This window comes from Dama dama, chromosome 20, assembly GCF_033118175.1.
Source record: "Dama dama isolate Ldn47 chromosome 20, ASM3311817v1, whole genome shotgun sequence".
Lineage (NCBI taxonomy): Eukaryota > Metazoa > Chordata > Mammalia > Artiodactyla > Cervidae > Dama > Dama dama.
Window position 1 is genome coordinate 90,342,714 of NC_083700.1, and position 21,278 is coordinate 90,363,991.

At 37.0% G+C, this 21,278-nt stretch overlaps 1 protein-coding gene across 1 annotated transcript in view; it reads right to left on the reverse strand.

Moving 5' to 3' along the window:
* Window positions 1-21,278, reverse strand: part of LOC133041340 (sterol carrier protein 2) — a 106,889-nt gene that overhangs the window by 9,652 nt on the left and 75,959 nt on the right. Inside the window, exons 12-14 of the mRNA XM_061121867.1 lie at window positions 13,553-13,706; window positions 8,457-8,559; window positions 1,037-1,166 (exon numbers count right to left, since the gene is read on the reverse strand). Of these exons, the coding sequence (XP_060977850.1) occupies window positions 1,037-1,166; window positions 8,457-8,559; window positions 13,553-13,706 (387 nt within the window). The remainder of the gene's footprint in view (window positions 1-1,036; window positions 1,167-8,456; window positions 8,560-13,552; window positions 13,707-21,278) is intronic.

A 21,278-nucleotide genomic window follows, 5' to 3' on the forward strand; every position in this document is an offset into this window, starting at 1 on the left:
AAGAAGATGTAGTAACAAAGAGAAGACTAGGGCCAATCACATGGCATGTACAGCGGAGACTGGAACAGCACTGTAAGTCAATGATACTTCAGTTAAAAGAAGAAAAGCCAAGCATGACTTCAAGGATTTTAGACGGAGGAACTGGTTAAACAAAGGGGAAATTTATCAAAATGGAATATCAGCAGATACTTAGTAAGTATCCAGGTAAATCTGTTAGTTAAGCAGCTGGATATACACCTTGGAGTTCAATGTCTGAGTTCACACTAAGATATCTGGGAGTCATCAGTGTGGAGATGGTTTGAAAAGCATGAGATTAGATGAGAGCCCCAGGGAGTGAATGTAGATAGAACTGAGCCTTAGAGCACCAACATTTACACACTTAGAGATGAGGAAAAAACAGGGAGAGGCCAAGAAGGAACACCCAATAGGTAGGAAGAAAGCCTAGAAAAGTAATATTATCAGAACTGGGAATTAACCACTGAAGTTAACAATATGGTGGTTACTTATGATCTTGACAAGAACAGTTTTGGAATAATGATGAGCTGACAAAGGCTGACTGGAGTAGGTTCAAGAAACACTGAGATGACAGGAAGTGGAGACAGTGAGTATAGACAGGTCTTTTGAGGACATGTAGCCATACACTGACCCATATGCTTCACAGGTTAATTAGCAGACAATTCTCTTAATCCCCACATGAATCCTATGAAATAGGAACCATTTATTATTCCCATTTACAAATGAAAAAAAACAAAGCTCAGAGAAGTGAAATAATTTAAGGCCAGAATCTGTGAGTGGCAGGACCAGGACTCTAAACCCAAGCTTGTCTAGTTCCAAAGCCTAACGCTAGCAACAGTGATGGAGCCTCTCAATCTTTGGGAGGAAACAGACAGGACCTATCCTATTCCCAAAGATTCCCCAGTCCTTGACAAGGTTCTACAACTCTAAAGCCAGCCCTTCTGGGGCCACCAAGGCAGGCCCCCATCTTCCTCTGTGAACTTGTCAGTGCTCCTATCAGTGAGGTCATCACTGCACTGACCTGAATTAGGCAGCACTGATCCTTTGCCGTTCTTCACGTCCACCACCCAGGTGGCTTCTTTACCCCCAGGGCCATCCTTCACCTTGAAGGCAAAAATACCACCAATTTTCTTCACAAACTGCTCTCCTTCCTGGAAAGAAAAACAACACAGAGTTATATTAAGTTCACTCCTCTGGCTTTCTCCCCAAATTAAATGTTTAAGCAGATATATGACATGAGCTGCTGGGCAGTAGGCAAGTCCCCAGGCTCCCTTAGGATCTTTCACCCAGAAAATCCGAAAGGTAACCAGGCAGCAACTCCCTCATCTGCCAAATCTTCTGATTAAAATGGCTTTCTGGATACAACCAGTGGAAGGACAGGGGGAATTAGGGAGTGGGTGGCACAGCAGCACTTTCTATTGAAATAGGGTTCGTTTATCTCAATAATTTCTGGAAGATCCACTCTGGCCTCTCAAAACATAGGAACTCTACCCCTTCTTTTTTTCTAGCAGGTAAATTCCTTCACATATATGTTTGGTGTTCCACAATCAGAATTTAAAGATAAGTGGTTCGACTCATTTTCTGGATTAGTATAAAGAATTATATGAGTAATATCCCATCCACCACCTACTTTTGGATCTTGGGGAATGAGGCTGAAAAAATAACCTCAGATACATATCTCTGTAGGGTGGTTTCCTTTCTCCTTCCCTCTTCCCTTCATTCCCACTCTGTTTCCTCTTTTCTTACTGAAATACTGATTGACTGAAACCATGACTGTCACCAAACTTTGTTTCAGGCTCTTTAGAGTCAGAAGGGTAAATGATAACACACTATGATCTCTATGATGGATGGGAGCACAGAGGACACCCTAAGCCGGGTGGCAGGGTAAATAACTCATACACTCCCCCTGAAAAAGCACACAGACACAATAACTTCATTGCAAGTAAATATATCATACTGCAGAAAAATAGAAAATATTGATAAAGAAAAAGAAAATAGAAATCATTCACAATTTCATCACCACTTATGAAAATAACATTTTGATATAAATCCCCTCTATCTTTTTTTCTCTGCATATACACTTTTTAAATGGGATCACAGTGTATACTATACTAATTTGTAATCCACCTTTCAGTTTAATATATCTATCCTTACTACTGTGTCATTAAGAATTCTTCTACATAATTTTAAATGACTATACATAGTCTTTAAATGTAGAAGTTCACTACACTTTATTCTCTGTTGCTTGATGGGCTTCCCTGGTGGCTAGCTGGTTAAGAATCCGCCTGCAATGCAGAAGACTCTGGTTGGATTCCCGGGTTGGGAAGATCCCTTAGAGAAGGGATAGGCTACCCACTCCAGTACTCATGGGCTTCCCTGGTGGCCCAGCTGGTAAAGAAACCACCTGCAGTGCGGGAGACCTGGGTTTGATCCCTGGGTTAGAAAGGTCCCTGGAGGAGGACATGGCAATCCACTCTAGTATTCTTGCCTGGAGAATACCCATGGACGGAGGAGCCTGGTGGGCTACAGTCCACGGGGTCGCAAAGAATCGGACACGACTGAGTGACTCAGCACAGCACTTGCTGTGCTTGATATTTAGGTTAGTCCTAATTTCTGGCTCTTAAAACAATGCTGTAAATAACATTCTTGTATCTAAGTATTTTTATATAAACTCATTTATATAAAGTTAAACTCCAAGAATTCAACTTTGCTAATTAATAACAATGAATTTGAAACAGCATAAGTTTGAATTCTTGCTCTGCCATGTACTTATATAACCCTGAGCAAGTTAATAAACCTCTCTCAATCTGTTTTCTTTTCTGTGAAATGGAGTTAATAATAATAGCTATCCTCATAAAGTTGTACAGTACTTAAATACCCACAAAACACAGAGTAACTGCTCAATAAATGTTAGTATTTTTTCCCATTATTTCACTCTATGATCTGTCTGCTATTCCTGTGCCAGTATTATAGCTTTATAAATCTACTTTACTCTTTATATAGTAAATTTCCATGTGCGTGTGAGTTATTCACTCAGTTGTGTCCAATTCTTTGCAACCCAATGGACTGCAGCCCACTGGACTGCAGCCCACCAGGCTCCTCTGTCCCTAGGATTCTCCAGGCAAGAATACTAGAGTGGGTTGCCATTTCCTTTTTCAGGGTATCTTCCTGACCCAAGGATCGAACCTGGGTCTCCTGCATTGCAGGAGGATTCTTTATCATCTGAGCTACAAGGAATCCCAAAATTTCCATAATCTTCCAAATATTCTTCACTATGCTTGGATTTGTTACAACCTTTTTTTTCTTCTAGATGTACATTACAATCATTTAGTTAGTTTTTCACCCCAAAATGCTTTGGGTTTAAACAGTGTTACATAAAATACATGGATCTGTTTGATGGAGAATAATTACCTTATAATATTAAGTCCTCCCATTCATGAATATGTTATATCTTCAAGTTTTCCTTGAGGTCCCTTGGGAATATTCTGTCATTTCCCCCCACATAAGCTTTTGTACATTTCTTGCTAAGTTTATTCTTAGTTATTTTATATTGCTCTTGTGAGTAATATATTTTTCATTATATTTTTACCAAATTATTGCAAATATATGGAAAATACATTGATCTTCTTATATTTATTTTAGAACTTACTACCTTTTGAGTCCTACAATTTCTAATAGCTTTTACTTCCACTTTTTTTTTTTTTTTTAGCCTTACATCCCTGCAATAATTTATATCCAAGATTCTTTCTTTTGGTTAGAAGAACATAATATTTGTTCTTCTAACAAAGATTTCAGTGTTTACTATGCTCAGGCACTGTGCTAACTACCTGAAATACTCAAATAATTACTACTAGATATTCACCTCTGTTTCTATGTAGGCAGAGATACCGACCTAAGTTCTTTCTTTTTGTTGGGCCTTGTTTTTTATAACAAATTCACTGAGATATAATTTATATACCATACAATTTATCCTGTTAAAGTATATAGTTTAGTGGTATTTTAGTATATTCGAAGTTGTGCAACCAACACCAGTATCTAACTTTAAAACATTTTCATCACCCCCAAAAGAAGCCAACACCGATTAGCAGTCACCCTCTACCTCACTATTCTCTCCTTCCACCAACCCCTGCCAAATACGTATCTACTTTCTGCCTTGGTGAATTTGCTTATTCTGGATGTTTCATACAAACAGAATTATACAATATATGATCTTTTGTGACTGGCTTCTTTCACTTATCCTAATGCTTTTAAGGTTCATCCATTCTGAAGCATGTATCAGAAATTAATTCTTTTTCATGACAAAGTAATATTCCATTGTATGCAGGCAGCACATTTTGTTTAGCCATTCATCAACTGACAGCTGTTTCCCCGTTTTATGAGTAATACTGCTATGGACATTTGTGTCCAAGTTTTTACATGGACATAGATAGGCTCTAATTCCGCTTAGGTTTACATTTAGAAGTTAAAATTTATGTTATAAGGTGATGTGTAACTTTTTGAGGAATTATCAAACTGTTTTCTAAAGTAGCTGTATCATGTTACATCCTACTAGCAACAAATGAAGGTTCCAATTTCTCCATATCCTTATCAGCACTTTTGTCTGTCTTTTTCATTTTAGTCATCCTAGCGGGTGTGTCAATCTTTTTCCTGTACACAGATAATAAACCTGAACCTATCTGGAATCAACCATGGATCTTAGGATTCCAAAGAAGCTATTCTAAAATTATTGAGTCTAGGCCTACTTATTTCAACCTCCACGGAGGCAAATCGCACATGTGAGTGTCCTGAGACCAACTACCAACATTTTCTAGTTAAATCAAGAAACCAAAATGACTGTCAGATTTTTTTAAGTGAAGGAGATAAATTCTATTATTTTGGTTCCCTTAAAAGATCTCAAATTATTTTAAGCTAACTCTAGGAAAAATTATTAATAACAATAACAATCTTTGGGCAGCTACAAAGTTTTCAAGTGCTTTTTTTTTAAGTGCTTTTTATATACATTATTTCTTTAATTTTCATAAAACCCTGTAAGTAGCTGGACAGGTATTAATATTAGCTCATTAGGCAGAAACAACAACTAGGGATCTAAAAGGTTAAGAACACTTTAGACTATTCTCTATCCTATTGCCAACTAACCCACCTAATACAAACCCACCTAACACTAACATAAATATCACTTTCAGATTTGAATTTGGATGGCTCCCCACAGCCTACAGGATAAAGTCTCTTTATATATCATTCTAGAGTCTTCGTAACCTGAAGGATATTTATATGTTCTTACCTTCAGCCCTTTTTTCATCCTCCTCAGGGCTTTTTTGTTCTGACCATTTTGAATGCCATGAACATATGTGCTTCTGTGCCCTTACTTATGCCCTGTCAGAGTTCACTCACCTCTTCCTATTCTCCATTCCTACCCAACTTCACCAATTCAAGTCTCAGTTCACATGCTAACTCCTCTGGAAAGGCTTTTCTTTCTCTACTGGACACTTTGATAGCCCTTTGCACATAACCCACATGCAGGTTTCTTGTCAAAGGCATTTTTTTTTCCTAGGAAATTTTTGCCATGTCTGTCTTACCACTAAACTTTAATGTTCCCTGAGGGGAAGTGACATATGACAAGTAAGTAATACAACCAGAACTCAAATTCAGGTCGGTTTAACTTCAAATTCAGTGCTCTTTCCATTTACTCATACCATATGGCAAAGTTGGTTACATCAATACTTCCAAACTTTAGCCTATAAAAGTAGTTTCTGTCACCATGCATAAATTAAAAGAAAGTTCAAAGTTTTTTCCACATTCCTTAAAATCCTTTATCCTTCAGGGTTCTGCGGAGGTAACCTAGAAAAGTAGATTAGTAATGCTGGTGTCTGGGCCACCCAAAGAGCCAGACCTCCTCTGGAGCCGACAGCACATAAACAAACACTTCCTGCTGCATCTATGACATCTGCTTGCACAATGCCTCAGGAATAGTTATGGCAGACACCAAGTTAGAGCAGGAAAGCACAGCAAATGTTTAGAAACTCTACCCGAATACTTGGAAATTTCTCCCACTTCCTTAAGACAGATGTAGACTAACTTTGTATCTGCTGTTACTTTTGAGAACCAACTGATCCTCTTCGAATCCTTTAGCCAATAAGACATTTTCAGTTGAAGAGGGAGTGAGAGAGGGTAAGGAAATGAACAAGGAGAGAGTTAAAAGTGTAAAGAAACTACACATCTTTTGCGAAACTGGAGATCACAAATAGTTCTAAGTGCCTCCTTACTTGAAGAAAAGTACTTCTTTTTGAGTAGCAAAAGGTCAAGGAGTAGGTCCTGTGGTAAACTGAATAGGAACAAAAAATTAAGACAGAATTCAAAGAAGGGTAATGGGGTACTGCTAACAAAGACAAAAGTGGAAATAAAATCTCTTGCCAGATTTCTTTTTTCCTAATGCAGAAAATGTATGAATTGACAAAAGATTCCAATACTTTCACTTTCTGGCACAGCAAACATTTAGAAAACTGACAATCGTGAGAAGGAGAGAAAAAATAAGGGGACAAGGTCCACACAAGAGAGGTTACAGAGGGAGAAGAATTAAAATGGGAGAAAGAGGCAAACATTTGCAAAGTTAAAAGAATATTGTGAAATAAAAACACCACTGTTTTGTTAATCCCAATAATGAAGTATTTAATGGTTGACATACAGACATACCAGATACTCTCCAAACTTTTTTTTTGACAGAATAATGCTAAAAAAAGGTAAAACCTGGCAGAAGTAACTATCTTATGGGATACCCTGCAGGCAAATACTGATGTCATTAAAAAATTTTTTTTCAGGCATTAGCAAGTCCAACTTCATCTTAGTGGACACTTGTAATGAAAGAAATTTCAAAAACAATAAGCAGATATACTTTTCTACTCTTGGGAAAGGTTTTTTAAAAAAACAGTCAACAAAGCACTGGAGACAGGGTGAAGAAAAAACAGTCAATCTCAGGAACTATCATTGAGTCTGTAAATTAGTAAGTACCCTCTTGTTGGTGGATGTGTATCATGGCATTAAGTACCTAAAGATGAGTGCAAAAGGAAATTTATTACACCTTTATTTTTTGCAAGATTTAAATACAACCCAATGTTCATCACAAGAGACTAGTTAAACAGATTGTGATATTTATAATCAAACGTGTACTTCGGGTCATTAAAACTGATGGTAAGGGTTTATATCTATGAGTAAGAAACATACTATCAAAAAATAAGCTGGTTATAAAACAACAAGTAGACCAATGCAGGTGTATCCTTGCAAGATGGTGGCAGAATAGGTCTGCAAGCTGCTGGGCCAGTGCCTGCCTGCTGGAAACAGTCAACCCTGGCCCTCTCTACCTCAGGAAGACTGGTGATCATTATGAAAACTCTTGAAATGCAGGGTACTTTGTCAAGACATGTCAGTCACATTAGCTATTCAGTGCAATCACACCCACCGCACAATCATCTTAAGATGTTAAGAAATCCTTTGTGTTACAATAAGGGAGCTTCAAGATATACACAATGTTTGTCTTCACACTGTGCCTCTAACATGAGCGAACTTCACTCTTTAAATGTTTTGAATCTTTTTATTTCAGCCCACTGGTCAGTTTCATAGATGTGTAAAATTAAAATCAATTATGAAATTCCAATGTCTTTAAATGAAACAATGATGTAAACGTCTAATTTTACCCAAGGGAACAACTCTCTTTTTGGAGAAAGAGTTACTATTAGGTTGCTTTAGTATGATTATTATCTATCAAGAACTAATTACTGAACATAAACATATGTCCGCATATATAAACTTAAAAATTCAACATGTATTGTATGATCCTGGTTATGTAAAACTGTATATTCATATACACAGAGAGAATATCAGCTACTGTTAACACTTTAGAAGGCTCTCAGTAATGGCATTTCAGGAGATTTTAAATTTTTCTTATTTGTATGTTTCTGTATAATTCTCTTGATGAGCTCATTTTTACAACAACAAAAACAGATTTGAAAACTCTGAAAAACTCAAACGCAAAAAATTTCTTTTTAAAAGGACTTTTAATATTAGATGCTCTTGCTGCTGCTAAGTTGCTTCAGTAGTGTCTGACTCTGTGCGACCCCATACGGCAGCCTACCAGGTTAAGGCTCCTTAAATATTATTCTCTTGAATGATTCTAAGTAAGATCTTTTTAATCCAGAAGGAAATTACACCAAAACAGATTTTAATCCCTTTATATAACTCAAATCTGGAGATTTACATATCTCTGAACGCACTTTTACCAGAATTACAAGGAAGCCATAACAGACACTGAGAAATCTAAAATACACTCGATACTTGACAATATGATATAAATTTTCAACTTATACCACTTCATGGCAACACTCGAAATCTGTATCTGCTTCCACTAGCCCAGGATCCTCCTGGTAGTATTTTACATAAATTGTACTTACATCTTCAAGCTTCTTCTCAATCTCCTTAAAGACAAGATTTGCCTTAAATCCATCAACAGCAGAGCTGGTTGGAGCAGCCTCAATTTGATGAGTTCTAAAAGAACTGAGGAAAATAATCGATTTCAATCCATGGAGCCACATAGGTACTAGATACTAGGTTTTTCAACATTTATATAGTAAATGCTGTATGTTAGTCGCTCAATCGTGTCTGACTCTTCATGACGCCATGGACTCTAACCCACCAGGCTCCTCTGTCCATGGAATTCTCCAGGCAAGAATACTGGAGTGGGTTGCCATTTCCTTCTCCAGGGGACCTTAACTACCAGTGACCTTCCCGATCAGGGACTGAACCCAGGTCTTCTGCATTGCAGGCAGATGCTTTACCATCTGAGCTCCTAGGGAAGCCCCCAAATGCTGTATAAATGTAGTACTTTTCAAAAACTCTAACAGAGATGTTGGGACTTCCACCCAAAGGAAATTGTTTTTAGGCCAATAAAACAATTAACCTTTTCTTCTCATTATTCAACAAATACTGATTGCTCGCCAGGTGGTAAGCACTGTCCTGAAAAAAAGGGTAAACCAATGAACCTACCCTCATGAAGCTTTTATGCCAGTGGGGGAGACAATGAACATGCAAAAAAATAAAGAATACAGTTACTATGAAGAAAATAAGGCAAGTTAAGAAGATATAATGAAAGTATATTTATGTGTGTCGGGTGGCTTCTTTTAGAAAGCCTAATCAGATAGGCCTCTCTGGGGAGGTGATATTTAAATTAGGTCTTAAATTTTGTAAATGAGTCTGCCATGTAAAGATTAGGCAGGAAAGTCAGTTCTACATTTGCAGTGTAAAGAATGGGATATAGAAACTAGCTTGGCAGTTAAAGAAACTATAAGAAGGCCAGCATGGCTGAAGCAGGGCAGAGAGGGATCTAAGGTCACAGGAATGCACAGGGCAAGATAACAAGGGGCTTTATATGTCATAGTTCAGAGTGTGGGTTTTAAGTACCATGAGAAGAACTGTAGGGTATAACCTGGAGAGTAGCACAATCCAATTTACATATCTAAAAAAATAAATCTGACTGCCACCTGGAAAATGGACTATAAGAGGGCAAGTGGGGAGGCAGGGAGACCAATTTAGAGGCTACAGTCCCCCAGGCAAGAGACAATGGTGATTAAACAGGGTATAAGAGGAGTAAGCAGATGCTGGACTCAAAATTTATTTTTTAGCTATAAGACATGAATTTAACAACATCTGCCTATTGGTTGTTTGTTACTTAGGGAACAACTATAGACAAATGACCTGATGTGGCGGAAGGAACACAGTCCCTCCAGGTACAAAGGCCTGGGTTAGAATCCCAAGGCTCCTCCCTCGGTAGCCATATGATGCTGAGCAAGCTACTTCATCTCTGTGCAACCTCTTGTGGGGAGGCAGGCAAGAAGGTGGTCAGTGCCAATGACTACAGAATTAAATGAAATCCTGTGCAGAAGGTACCTAGCAGAGATCCTGGCCCATGGTAAAAAATGACAGCCACAACTATCACAGGCTACAGAGGCTCGAATGTTAGACACCGAAGTAAACTCAAAGACCTGTGGCAGATGAGGGCGCTTTAGGATTTTAAGTAACTCCTGTGAAATAACACAAGCATGCTGGTTGTGGCTGGGCTGGGACAATAAACACAAGAAATAAATACTTAAAGGAGTCAAGAGTGTAGCAGCTTCTCAGTAAGCAAAGCCTTTCTCTCATTTCTCTATCCTCTCTCCTTCCTTCTCTCTTTCTCTCTCCCCATTCATCCCATCCACTTCTCCCTTCTCTTCCCTTCTTTCTATCATTTCATACATGTTTAATGACTACTTGCCACATGCCAAACCTTGTTCAAGGCACCAGGAACATAGAGGCAAACAAGTCAGACTCAGTCCCAGTCCTCACTGAGTTTATATTTTTCCAGGATAAAAAGATATAAACACACAAAAATAATTGAAACTATTAGAAAGCAAACAAAAAGAGAAACCTACTTTAGGTAAAGCAGTCAAGGAATGATGTCTCTGACCAACTGAATTTAAGCTAAGACCGAATAAAATAAAGAAAAAGAGCTAGCCATTCAACGAGGAAACTGCAAAGATACTAAAAGAGAAAAAGAGTTTGTTATGTTAAAAGAAAGTAAAACAGGACCAGTCACTTGAGTAGAGTAAGTGGGGGGAGAATTGGGCAGGGACCAGACCATGCAGGCCAAAGCAGGGAATTCGGGAACTCACTGAAATGATTCAACAGGAAAGTGAAATAGTTTGATCTGTGATTATTCTTACAACAGTATGCAGTGGCCAGGCTGGGATGCAAGAACTTAGGTGGGGAGAGAGTTATGAGGCTGCTGAAGTGGTCCAGATAGGAAGTGGTGGTGGTCTGGACTACAGTGGAAGCAGTCTGCCAGAGGAGATGAAGAGAAGGAAATGGATCCAAAATAGATTTTCACAGGACTTGCTGCTGGTAATAAGGGAGATCTAAGGGGGAGGGGAAAGACCAAGGGTGATTTAAGTGTTTGGCCCGAATACCTGCGGGGACGGTAGTGCCATTTATTGACAAAAGGAAGAATGTAGTGGGAATAAAGGGGATCAAAGTTCCATCTCAAGCACAGTCGGTATGTGAGACAAGAAGGCAGCTTGGGTATGAGAGTCTGGAGCCAGAAGAGGAGATAAAGTGGGTAATTATTAACATAATGAAGGTATTTAAATCCATGTGAACAAACAAGCTCATCTTAAGGGCATTATAGAGAAAGAAGAAAGACTAGGACTTGATTATTTACACATCTGGGAGAGAAGAGGAAGCAGCAGCCAGTGAAGCAAGAGGAAAACCAGAAAAGCAAGGTGTAACAGAGGTGAGAAAGAATTCTGGAGGGATGGAGGAGGGAAGCAGGTGGAAACTATGTCAAAGGGCAAACTCCCACTGGATTGGCAACATGACTTTTCAGGTGACTTTGACAAAATCAATTTTAAGTGAGTGCTGGAAGGCAGAAGTCAGAAGATAGTAAATTAAAGAGTGAATAGGAGAGGGAAATACAGACAGTGTGGCTCTTTTGATACGTTACTTTTAGGGGGACAGTGAAATGGAGTGGTCTCTGGAGGGGGAGGGTGGCATTAAGGAAGATTTGCTTTTGTTTTTAGATGAACATATCACAGCATGTTTGCCTGATGATGGTGATGAACCAAGGGAAAAGAGGAGAGAAGTCTTGAGAAGGTGAAGGGGGATGAGATTTAGTGGCCTGTGAAAGAGGAGACTCACAGAAGAAGAGATTAGATGGGAGTAATTCTAGATATGCAGGTCAAGAAGCAACAGTTAGAACCAGACATGGAACACTAGACTGGTTGCAAATTGGGAAAGGAGTACATCAAGGCTGTATATTGTCACCCTGCTTATTTAACTTATACGCAGAGTACATCATGTGAAATGCCGGGTTGAATGAAGCACAAGCTGGAATTAAGATGTCAGAAAGCGGAGAAGAACTAAAGAGCCTCTTGATGAAAGTGAAAGAGGAGAGTGAAAATTAAGCTTATCAAGCTAATGATTAACCAACTTTTCATCCAGATTAGGAAAAAAATTAATATATAAAGTTATAACAATGTTTTCTGAAAATTCTTCATATCTTACAATTTATATGATATGTGCCCTGCTTTAGGGAAACTGAACTTACACAAACTCAGAAAAGAGATTACTCATCTTACAAAAGGATGCTCCTCATGATGTCTTAATAATCAAAGCTTTTTTTAGTAGAAACTGAAGTCTGACTATATTTTTTAATTTGGTTTATACATAAGTTTTCTGGAATAAATCTAGTATATAAAATGTTAAAAGGGACTCTGAAGACTGTTTAGTATACGAATTCCTTCTATGTTTCCTGAAATTTTCATTCTAAGGTCTGGAACACAGGCACTGTTTAAACAACATCAAAGATCAGAAGCACAGAATAGCCAAAAACCAGGAACTTTGTACTCAGATAGATGAAGGTTAGAGTCTTGACTGCTACCAGTTAAGACTCTTTAGATAAATTATTTTAACTTTGACCATCAATTTTTTCGCTTATAAACAAGGTACAAAATTTACCATGTGCACCTTTTATGAGGATTAAACAAAGACATGCAGACAAAACACCTATTTTAGTCTCAGTACTCATATCAGACCCTCAAAAAGTGGTTGTTAAAGAACTATTACAACTCAATAACAAAAAGACAACCCAATTTTAAGACAGCCAAAATATCTGAATAGGTATTTCTCCTAAGATATACAAATGGCCAATGAGCACATGACAAGATGATCAACACCAGTATCCATTAAGGGAATGCAAATCAAAACAACGAGATATGACTTCATACCCACTAGGATAGCTAAAATTAAAAAACAGACAATAACAAGTGTCAGTGAGAATGTGAAGAAATCAGAACCCTTATAATGGAATATTATTCAGCCATTAAAAGGAATGAAGTACTACATTCCTTTTTATAACATGGATGAACCCTGAAACATTATGCTAAATGAAAGCAGCAATCACAAAAGGCCACATATTTTATGATTTCATTTATATAAAATGTCCAGAACAGGCAAAACCTTAGAGACAAAAAATAGATTAGTGGTTGCCAGAGCCTGCAAAAAGTGAGGATGGGGAATGACTACTAATGGGTATGTGGTTCCTCTTCTTTGGGGATATTAAAAATGTTCTAAAGCTAATTGTGGTGAAGAAGGCACAATTGTATGATATACTAAAAACCACTGAATGTACACTTAAAATGGTGAATTTGTGCCATGTGAATTATGTCCCAATAAAGCTGTTAAAAATATTCCCAGCTGGCTCTGGCTTCTGGTTTAGCATTCTCTCTCTTTTCACTATGCTGCCTCCTTTTTGAACAAAATTTTCCTAAGGCTGGTTAAGGCTGAAAGTTAATTACCAGCTTTAGCATTTTAAAGCCAAGTTATTAAACCAAGGTAATGAGATATTGGTGTCTTTAAGAACTAACACAATAAAATTGGGACTTTTTTTTACATGTACAATGTAACAGTTGCGAAAAGTCAGAAGGGTTCATCGCCAAACTAAATCCAGAATGCCACTTACCTGGCAGCTTCAGGAAAGCCCATCTTGTACAGCGTAACAACGGCAGCTCCTCCGAGGCCTAAATTATGCTGCAGAGCAACCTTTGCACCAGGAACTTGCCTTTTTCCGGCTTCCCCTCTCAGCTGCCAGCAGAGTTCAGCACACTGAGCCAGACCTAACAAATCGAACACAGAACAGTCAGATTCTCTTGGCTTAGAAAAGTGAAAGAAAGTGAAAGTCCATTAGTCACCTCGGACTCTGCGATCCCCTGGACTGCAGCCTGCCAAGCTCCTCTGTCCGTGGAATTCTCTAGGCCAGAACACTGGAGTGGGTAGCTGTTCCCTTCTCCAGGGGATCTTCCCAACCCAGAGATCAAACCCAGGTCTCCCGCATTGCAGGTGGATTCTTTACCGTTTAAGCCACCAGGGAAGCCCCAAGCCCCAATCAGCTTTCTCAAGCAAAGGAAAGGCTAACATTTTAACTAACCCAATTTATTCAGCCAAGACCATGATTACCTAAGTAATAACTTCTCTTAAAAGCCTGGAGGGTTTCTGCAGCTAGTCATTTTTTCTCCCTGAATAATCTCTGTATTTAGAAGATAGGCAAGCTTAAGACATTTGGAAAAAGCAGTGGCCACAGGACTGGAAAAGGTCAGTTTTCATTCCAATCCCAATGCCATGCAACACCAAAGAATGTTCAAACTACTGCACAATTGCACTCATTTCACACACTAGCAAAGTAATGCTCAAAGTTCTCCAAGCTAGGCTTCAACAGTACGTGAACTGAGAACTTCCAGATGTTCAAGCTGGATTTAGAAAAAGCAGAGGAACCAGAGATCAAATTGCCAACATCCACTGGATCATAGCAAGAAGACTATGCTAAAGCCTTTGACTGTGTGCATCACAACAAACTGGAAAATTCTTTAAAAAGAGATGGGAATACCAGACTACCTTACCTGCCTCCTGAGAAACCTGTATGCAGGTCAGGAAGCAACAGTTAGAACCTGACATGGAACAACAGACTGGTTCCAAATTCGGAAAGGAGCATGTCAAGGTTGTAGACTGTCACCCTGCTTATTTAACTTATATGCAGAGCACACAATGAGAAATGCTGGGCTGGAGGAAGCACAAGCTGGAATCAAGATTGCTGGGAGAAATATCAATAACCTCAGATATGCAGATAATACCACCCTTATGGCAGAAAGCGAAGAGGAACTAAAGAGCCTCTTGATGAAGGTGAAAGAGGATAGTGAAAAAGCTGGCTTAAAACTCAACATTCAAAAAAAAAGATCATGGCATCCAGTCCCATCACTTCATGGCAAATAGACTGGGAAACAATAGAAACAGTGAGAGACTATTGGGCTCCAAAATCACTGCAGATGGTGACTGTAGCCATGAAATTAAAAGATGCTTGCTCCCTGGAAGAAAAGCTATGACCAACTTAGACAGCATATTAAAAATCAGAGCTGTCCCTTTGCCAACGAAGGTCCTATAGACATGAGTTGGAGCAAGGTCCAGGAGATGGTGAAAGACAGGGAAGCCTGGCGCGCTACAGTCCATGGGCTCACAAAGACTTGGATATGACTGAGTGACTAAACAACAACAACAAAGAAATTCCCTGTGCTCTTTAAATTTACCCAACATTTTTTGGCAGTGTTGAAAGAGAAAACACTGAATATACAGTTCTCTGGCTGAGGCAAAAGAGCATAAAAATAATTCAATTTTACCATTCTTAATATATCAAAAGAATATAATCTAGGATTGGGAATTGGCTAGTACAGGAAATTTTAGCTAGTATAGGAAATTTTCCTATTATTCTTCTCAAAAAGTTCCTAGAAAGAATGAGTTGTTTTACAGACCTATTCACAAGAATAGCACCGGATTCATAAAAACTGCATTTTGTCCTCTGGATAATAAAATCAGATTTTTAGAATTAGGAAGAACTTACAAGCCCCCCACCCCAAAACTAAGTTCCCTTTCTGAATTTATGATTAATCTCTTTATCCAAAACTTGTCTCCTTTGCCCTCAATCCCTTTCTTTTCTCCTCAATTCTCTGCTAACTGAACACTAGAGTCAGATGACTAAGATTACTGTTGTTGATAACATAGTTACTGTACTAAAATTGCTGTTGTATATACCATTATTAACATACAAACTCAGGTTATTTTTCCTGGCCAGATGAACTCACAGACCCCCAAGCCATGGACCACCTGCCCTGAGAATCATAAACCAAACACATTCTGACTCCCAAAACCATGATTGAAAAAATGTCACAAGATGATAATTAATTCCAGTCTTTGTCCTTCTGCTTTAAAACATCCCTAATTCAAAGACTAAGATGGAGTGGATCTGAAACTTGTTTCTCACTCTCTTTCATGTCTCCCTGTAAATAAACCCTTACTTTGCTGCAAACTCCCACTGTTAGAGTTTGCTTTATACACCAAACCATGGGCATGTGGCCCTTGTTTAGTTAAAACATTAGCAATGAGAAACTGTAAGAAAACTGTAAGATTAAGTAATTTGTGAATGGAGACAAAGCAGGCTAATTCCAGAGTTGACATAAGAATCCAGGTCTCCTGATTTACATTTGTTTTTCTCCCATACCAGCTTAAGAATGTTCTATCAGGAAAGACTGGTTTCATTGTCCTGAAGGCACAGCAAACAGGACACCCACCCCCAGTCACAGCGTCTGATTCCCAAGTACCTATAACAGTTTTCTTTCTTAAAAATTAAATTTACTTATTTTTAAATGAAAACAAAGACGAGCATTTTTAATGATAAAAGGTACAATTCACAAAGAAGATAGACATCATAAACCATTAGACACCTAACAACAAAGAAACAAAGATACATAAAGCAAAAGTCAAAAGAAATAGAAGGGAAAAGAAAAATATTTGTGTCACAATCATAGTGACACATATCAACATTTCTCTGAGAATATTTCATCAAGTGCAGAAAAAGTAATAAGAGCATCTTGAATGATGTCATTAGTAGTTTAAACATAATAGATTTCTATTTATATGAATCTTATATCCTACACAAATACATTTAAAATTTTGTATCTAATATATTGTTAATAGATGTCCATAGGACATTTAGAAAAACTGGCAAAAAGATAAACATTACTAAATTTTAAAAAGTAGAAGTCTTTTTTCGTGTGATTCAGTTATACACATACACATTACTTTTATTTTCCATTATAGAAGATATTTTCCATTATTTCCATTATTTTCCATTATTACAAGATATTGACTATAGTTCCCTGTGCTCTACAGTAAATCTTTGTTGCTTGTTGCATATCTATTTTTTTTTAATTAGAAATCTAGCATTCTATTCATATTAAGTCAAACAAGTAGAATCAAAATTTAGGCAAAAATTCACAAGTTTTCTAAAATATATGTATTATACATATTATTTATATATATGTATACAAGAGTTTTTCTACTATGCTTGATAAAGTCTTGAGAAAGAACATCAAAAAAACAAAAGAAGAGATGGGGAAACTGGAAAACATAAGACAGTTTTCTATATGACTTCAACCTCCTCAGGAAATTTAACTGTCATTTCTCCTTTGTAGGCAATGTCTACATATTTTTACAGAATATATATTTTAAACATTGTTTTAAAATAGGTAATTCTATATTTTGGAATGATTTTTTTGAATTGTGAACGAAATATTAAGGTCAAAGTGAATAATTCTAATATATCCAAACTTTGGAGCAATCAGTTTTACTTGAAATCTGCCAAATAAAAAGCTTAAACATTCATGAATACGTAAGATAAAAAAAACAGGATTCAAACTGGTCTTATGAATACACGGGTGGGGAAATAGGGCTAGTTCTTGTCCCAAAAGAATAAATATACATAGTTTACAAATATTTGAGAAAAATACTCAACTTCACCTTGATCAAATAGAACGATACCACTTTAACCAATCTCATTAGTCAGGATGTTTTAAAAATGGGGCTCATCAATGCTGTGGAGACTATGGCAACACAGTCACCTTCATACACTATGGATAATAGTTCAAACTGCCACAATCTTTTTACAAAGCAAAGTGCAAAATTATTAAGAGCATTTAAAATGCTTTGAAAACCATTCTATGAAAATAATCAAGCATAGGAAAAGTCTTACACACAAAGCTATCTGTTCATCACATTCTTAGAACAGTGAAAAACTAGATATATACAAGTGAAATAACTGTGGCATAGTTTAATATAAAGTATGATCTATTCATATGACAAAGTATTATATTCCTATTTGAAATAAGTTTACAAAAATTTTAAAAATTTAGGAAAATGCTTATGATATAATCTTAGTAAAAAATGCAAGGAACCAATTAGATATTCATCCACCCATTCATCCAGCAAATATTTACAGAATGCCTTTTATGTGCTGATACTGCTCAAGGCTCAGAAGATCTAATAAATAAGATAGGCATATAAAGGAACACAGCCTACTTAGGAAATAGAAAGTTAAGTAATGAAGCTAGAGGGTATTCAAGACAGCCATGAGAATGACAGAGAAGAGGGTGGAGGGGCTGGGGAGGGACAGAGAGAGAGAGAACATGAACGCACTGGAAGCACCAGATATTGCAGTCATCTCAGTCACACCTACCACTGACATTTTAGAAGATGTGGTACACTGCATTAAATCTTCACTCATGATTTGCTTAACTCACATGTGGCAAGAAAAGAAGGAAGGAAGGGAATAAAGATTGATGTTGACTTATTTATTTGCTTTTAACAAAAGATGACTGACACTGAGAAAACATACTAATTATATGAGCTTTCTGGTTATCTGCTTCAGAATAAGCTGGCACTTTTTATACTTCTCGAATCTATAATAGATCTGTAAAGGGTGGAAGTCAAAAGCTGGCCTCAGAAATCCATTTGCCAAGAAGGCACAGCAGACAGTTACAAAAGCATTTACATGAAGAATATTTTTTTTTAAATTTTCATTCCTTGGATAATTTCTGGCACTGAATTGAAAACCATACCTTTCTTCTCCTTGGAAAACAACAGACTATCAAACATGAACATGATACATTTATAAACTGTGAATGGGCACAGGAATAGGCAACCTGTCAAAGTATATGCAAATAGTAACATACTTCTTAAAATCTCTTGTGAAGGATAAAAAATTTTTTTAATCTTATTACCTCATTTTACTACTATCTTGCTTCAAAAATTTCCTCAGAAGATGTTGGACAATCTTTTTATATAAAAATAAATAGCTTAGGACTCAGCTACATAGGCATAGAGTCTGGTTGCTACTGAAAATAAACTATTCAAAGATGTATCAACCACTCCACTAAGTACTGAAGATACAGAGGATTCACAGTGTAATATGATGTGCTATTAAGATGAGTACTAAATGCTATGGAAATCTACAGAATGAAAAAAATTACAGGAAATAATATCTTGAGATATTATCTGAACTCTTTTGTTCCTCCTGCCTCCTTGAACCCATAACTCTTCATATGCCATTAAGACAGCCAAGTACAAAAAAGTAATAATTTAGCTTTAGTTTCAAATTAGACATCTAAAAGTCTTGGCATAAATAACATTAAAAAAGCATGTTTTTCTATTGTTGGAGCCTGGCTTTTTGAGAAAGCAAAGATTTGTTGAGCTTCAAAGGGCAAAAAGCTTTAATGGATTCAGTATAAACTGAAAAAGCACATTCTATGTGATGACAGCAGGTGGAAGTATGAATTTACTCAAAGGAATAAAGTGGCAACTACATTAACCTTAAATAGATAAGGTTTTCTTTTTAAACAAACATAATAATTTCTTGTGGGCTTTATAACATATGTAAAAGAAAAATTCACAACTACAGTATTGTAAAGCCTGGACAGGAGAAATGGAAATACACTGTTGTAATGTTCTTTTACTATTAGTGAAGTAGCATAATAACATTTGAAGATAGGCTATAATAATAAAGATAAAATGGAGAAACAAAAAGCAATCCAAAACTAGGCTGAAAAAAGAGAGAAACAGGAATAAAGAAAAGCTAGGACAAAGAGAACATAAACAGCCATACTAATAAGCACATCAAATGCAAACAGTCTAAATACCCCAAACAAAACCAGACATTGCCAGTGCAGAGCAGAAAAACAAGAACCAATTAAATGCTGCCAATGCACTTTAAACATAAAATCACAAATAGGTTAAAGCTTAAAAGATAAAAAAAGGTATACCATGTTAGCACTGGTTAAAAATTAAAAGCTAGAGTGGCCATATTAAATCAGCCAAAGTAGATCTCAGTGCAAAGACGTGCCAGAACAAAGAAGGCCATTTCATGAAGATACAGGGGGAAATGTAAAACTGTCTTTATCCACAGATGATATGATTATCTATGCAGAAAACCTGATGGCGTTTTTAAACAACTACTAAATTAATACGTGAGTTTTAGCAAGGCTACAAGATGAATATACAAAAAATTGATTATATTTCTACATACTACTAATAAAAATTTGAAACAAAAAATACCATTCACAACAGCACCAAAAATATGAAATACTTAGGGATAAATCTGACAAAGATGTGCAAGACCTATATGGTGAAAACTATATTTCTGAAAAAAGTTAAAGGCCTAAATAAATGGGGATATATATTTTGTTTATGGGTCAGAAAATTCACTATTGTTTGAGTCTCAATTCACTCCCAAATAAATCTATACATTCAACTTAACCCTAATAAAAATTACAAGGTTTTCTGTAGAAATCAACAAGCTGATTCTAAATTTCTATAGAAATGCAAGGAAGCTAGAACAGCCAAACAACTCTGAAAAAGAATAAAGTTGAGGGCTAAAGCTACCTAATTTCAAGAACTGTTATAAAGGTACAGTAATCAAAATGGTACAGTACTCATGGAAAGACAGACAAATTGGTTTACTGGACAGAAAAGAGAAACCAGAAATAATGCCCACATATTTAGGAACTAAATCAGTAGATCTTTGACAAAGGCAATACAATGGATAGAGTTTCCAATAAATGGCACTCCAACAACTGGAAATCACTATGCAGATAATGGACTCGAATTAATACTTTGTATCTTCTTCTTCTGGGACTCCTATGATTCGAATGTTGGGGCGTTTCACATTGTCCCAGAGGTCCCTGAGGTTGTCCTCATTTCTTTTGATTCTTTTTTCTTTTTCCCTCTCTGCTTCATTTATTTCCACCATTTTATGTCCTACCTCACTTATCCTATCTTCTGTCTCTGTTATTCTTTCTACTCTTGTTTCCCTCCAGGGTGTTTTTGATCTCATTTATTGCATTATTCATTTTTAATTGACTCTTTTTTATTTCTTCTAGGTCTTTATTAAACATTTCTTGCATCTTCTCAATCTTTGTCTCCAGGCTATTTATCTGTAACTCCATTTTGTTTTCAAGATTTTGGATCATTTTTATTATCATTATTCTAAATTCTTTTTCAGGTAGATTCCCTATCTTTTGTTTGGAGGGCATTTTTCATGTTCCTTTACCTGTTGGGTATTTCTCTACCTTTTCATCTCATTTAGTTTGCTGTGTCTGGAGTGGGCTTTCTGTATTCTGGAGGTCTGTGGTTCCTTTTTATTGTGGAGGTTTCACCCAGTGGGTGGGGTTGGACGATTGGCTTGTCAAGGTTTCCTGGTTAGGGAAGCTTGTGTCGGTGTTCTGGTGCGTGGAACTGGATTTCTTCTCTCTGGAGTGCAATGGAGTGCCCAGTAATGAATTTTGAGATGGGTCTATGTGTTAGGTGTGACT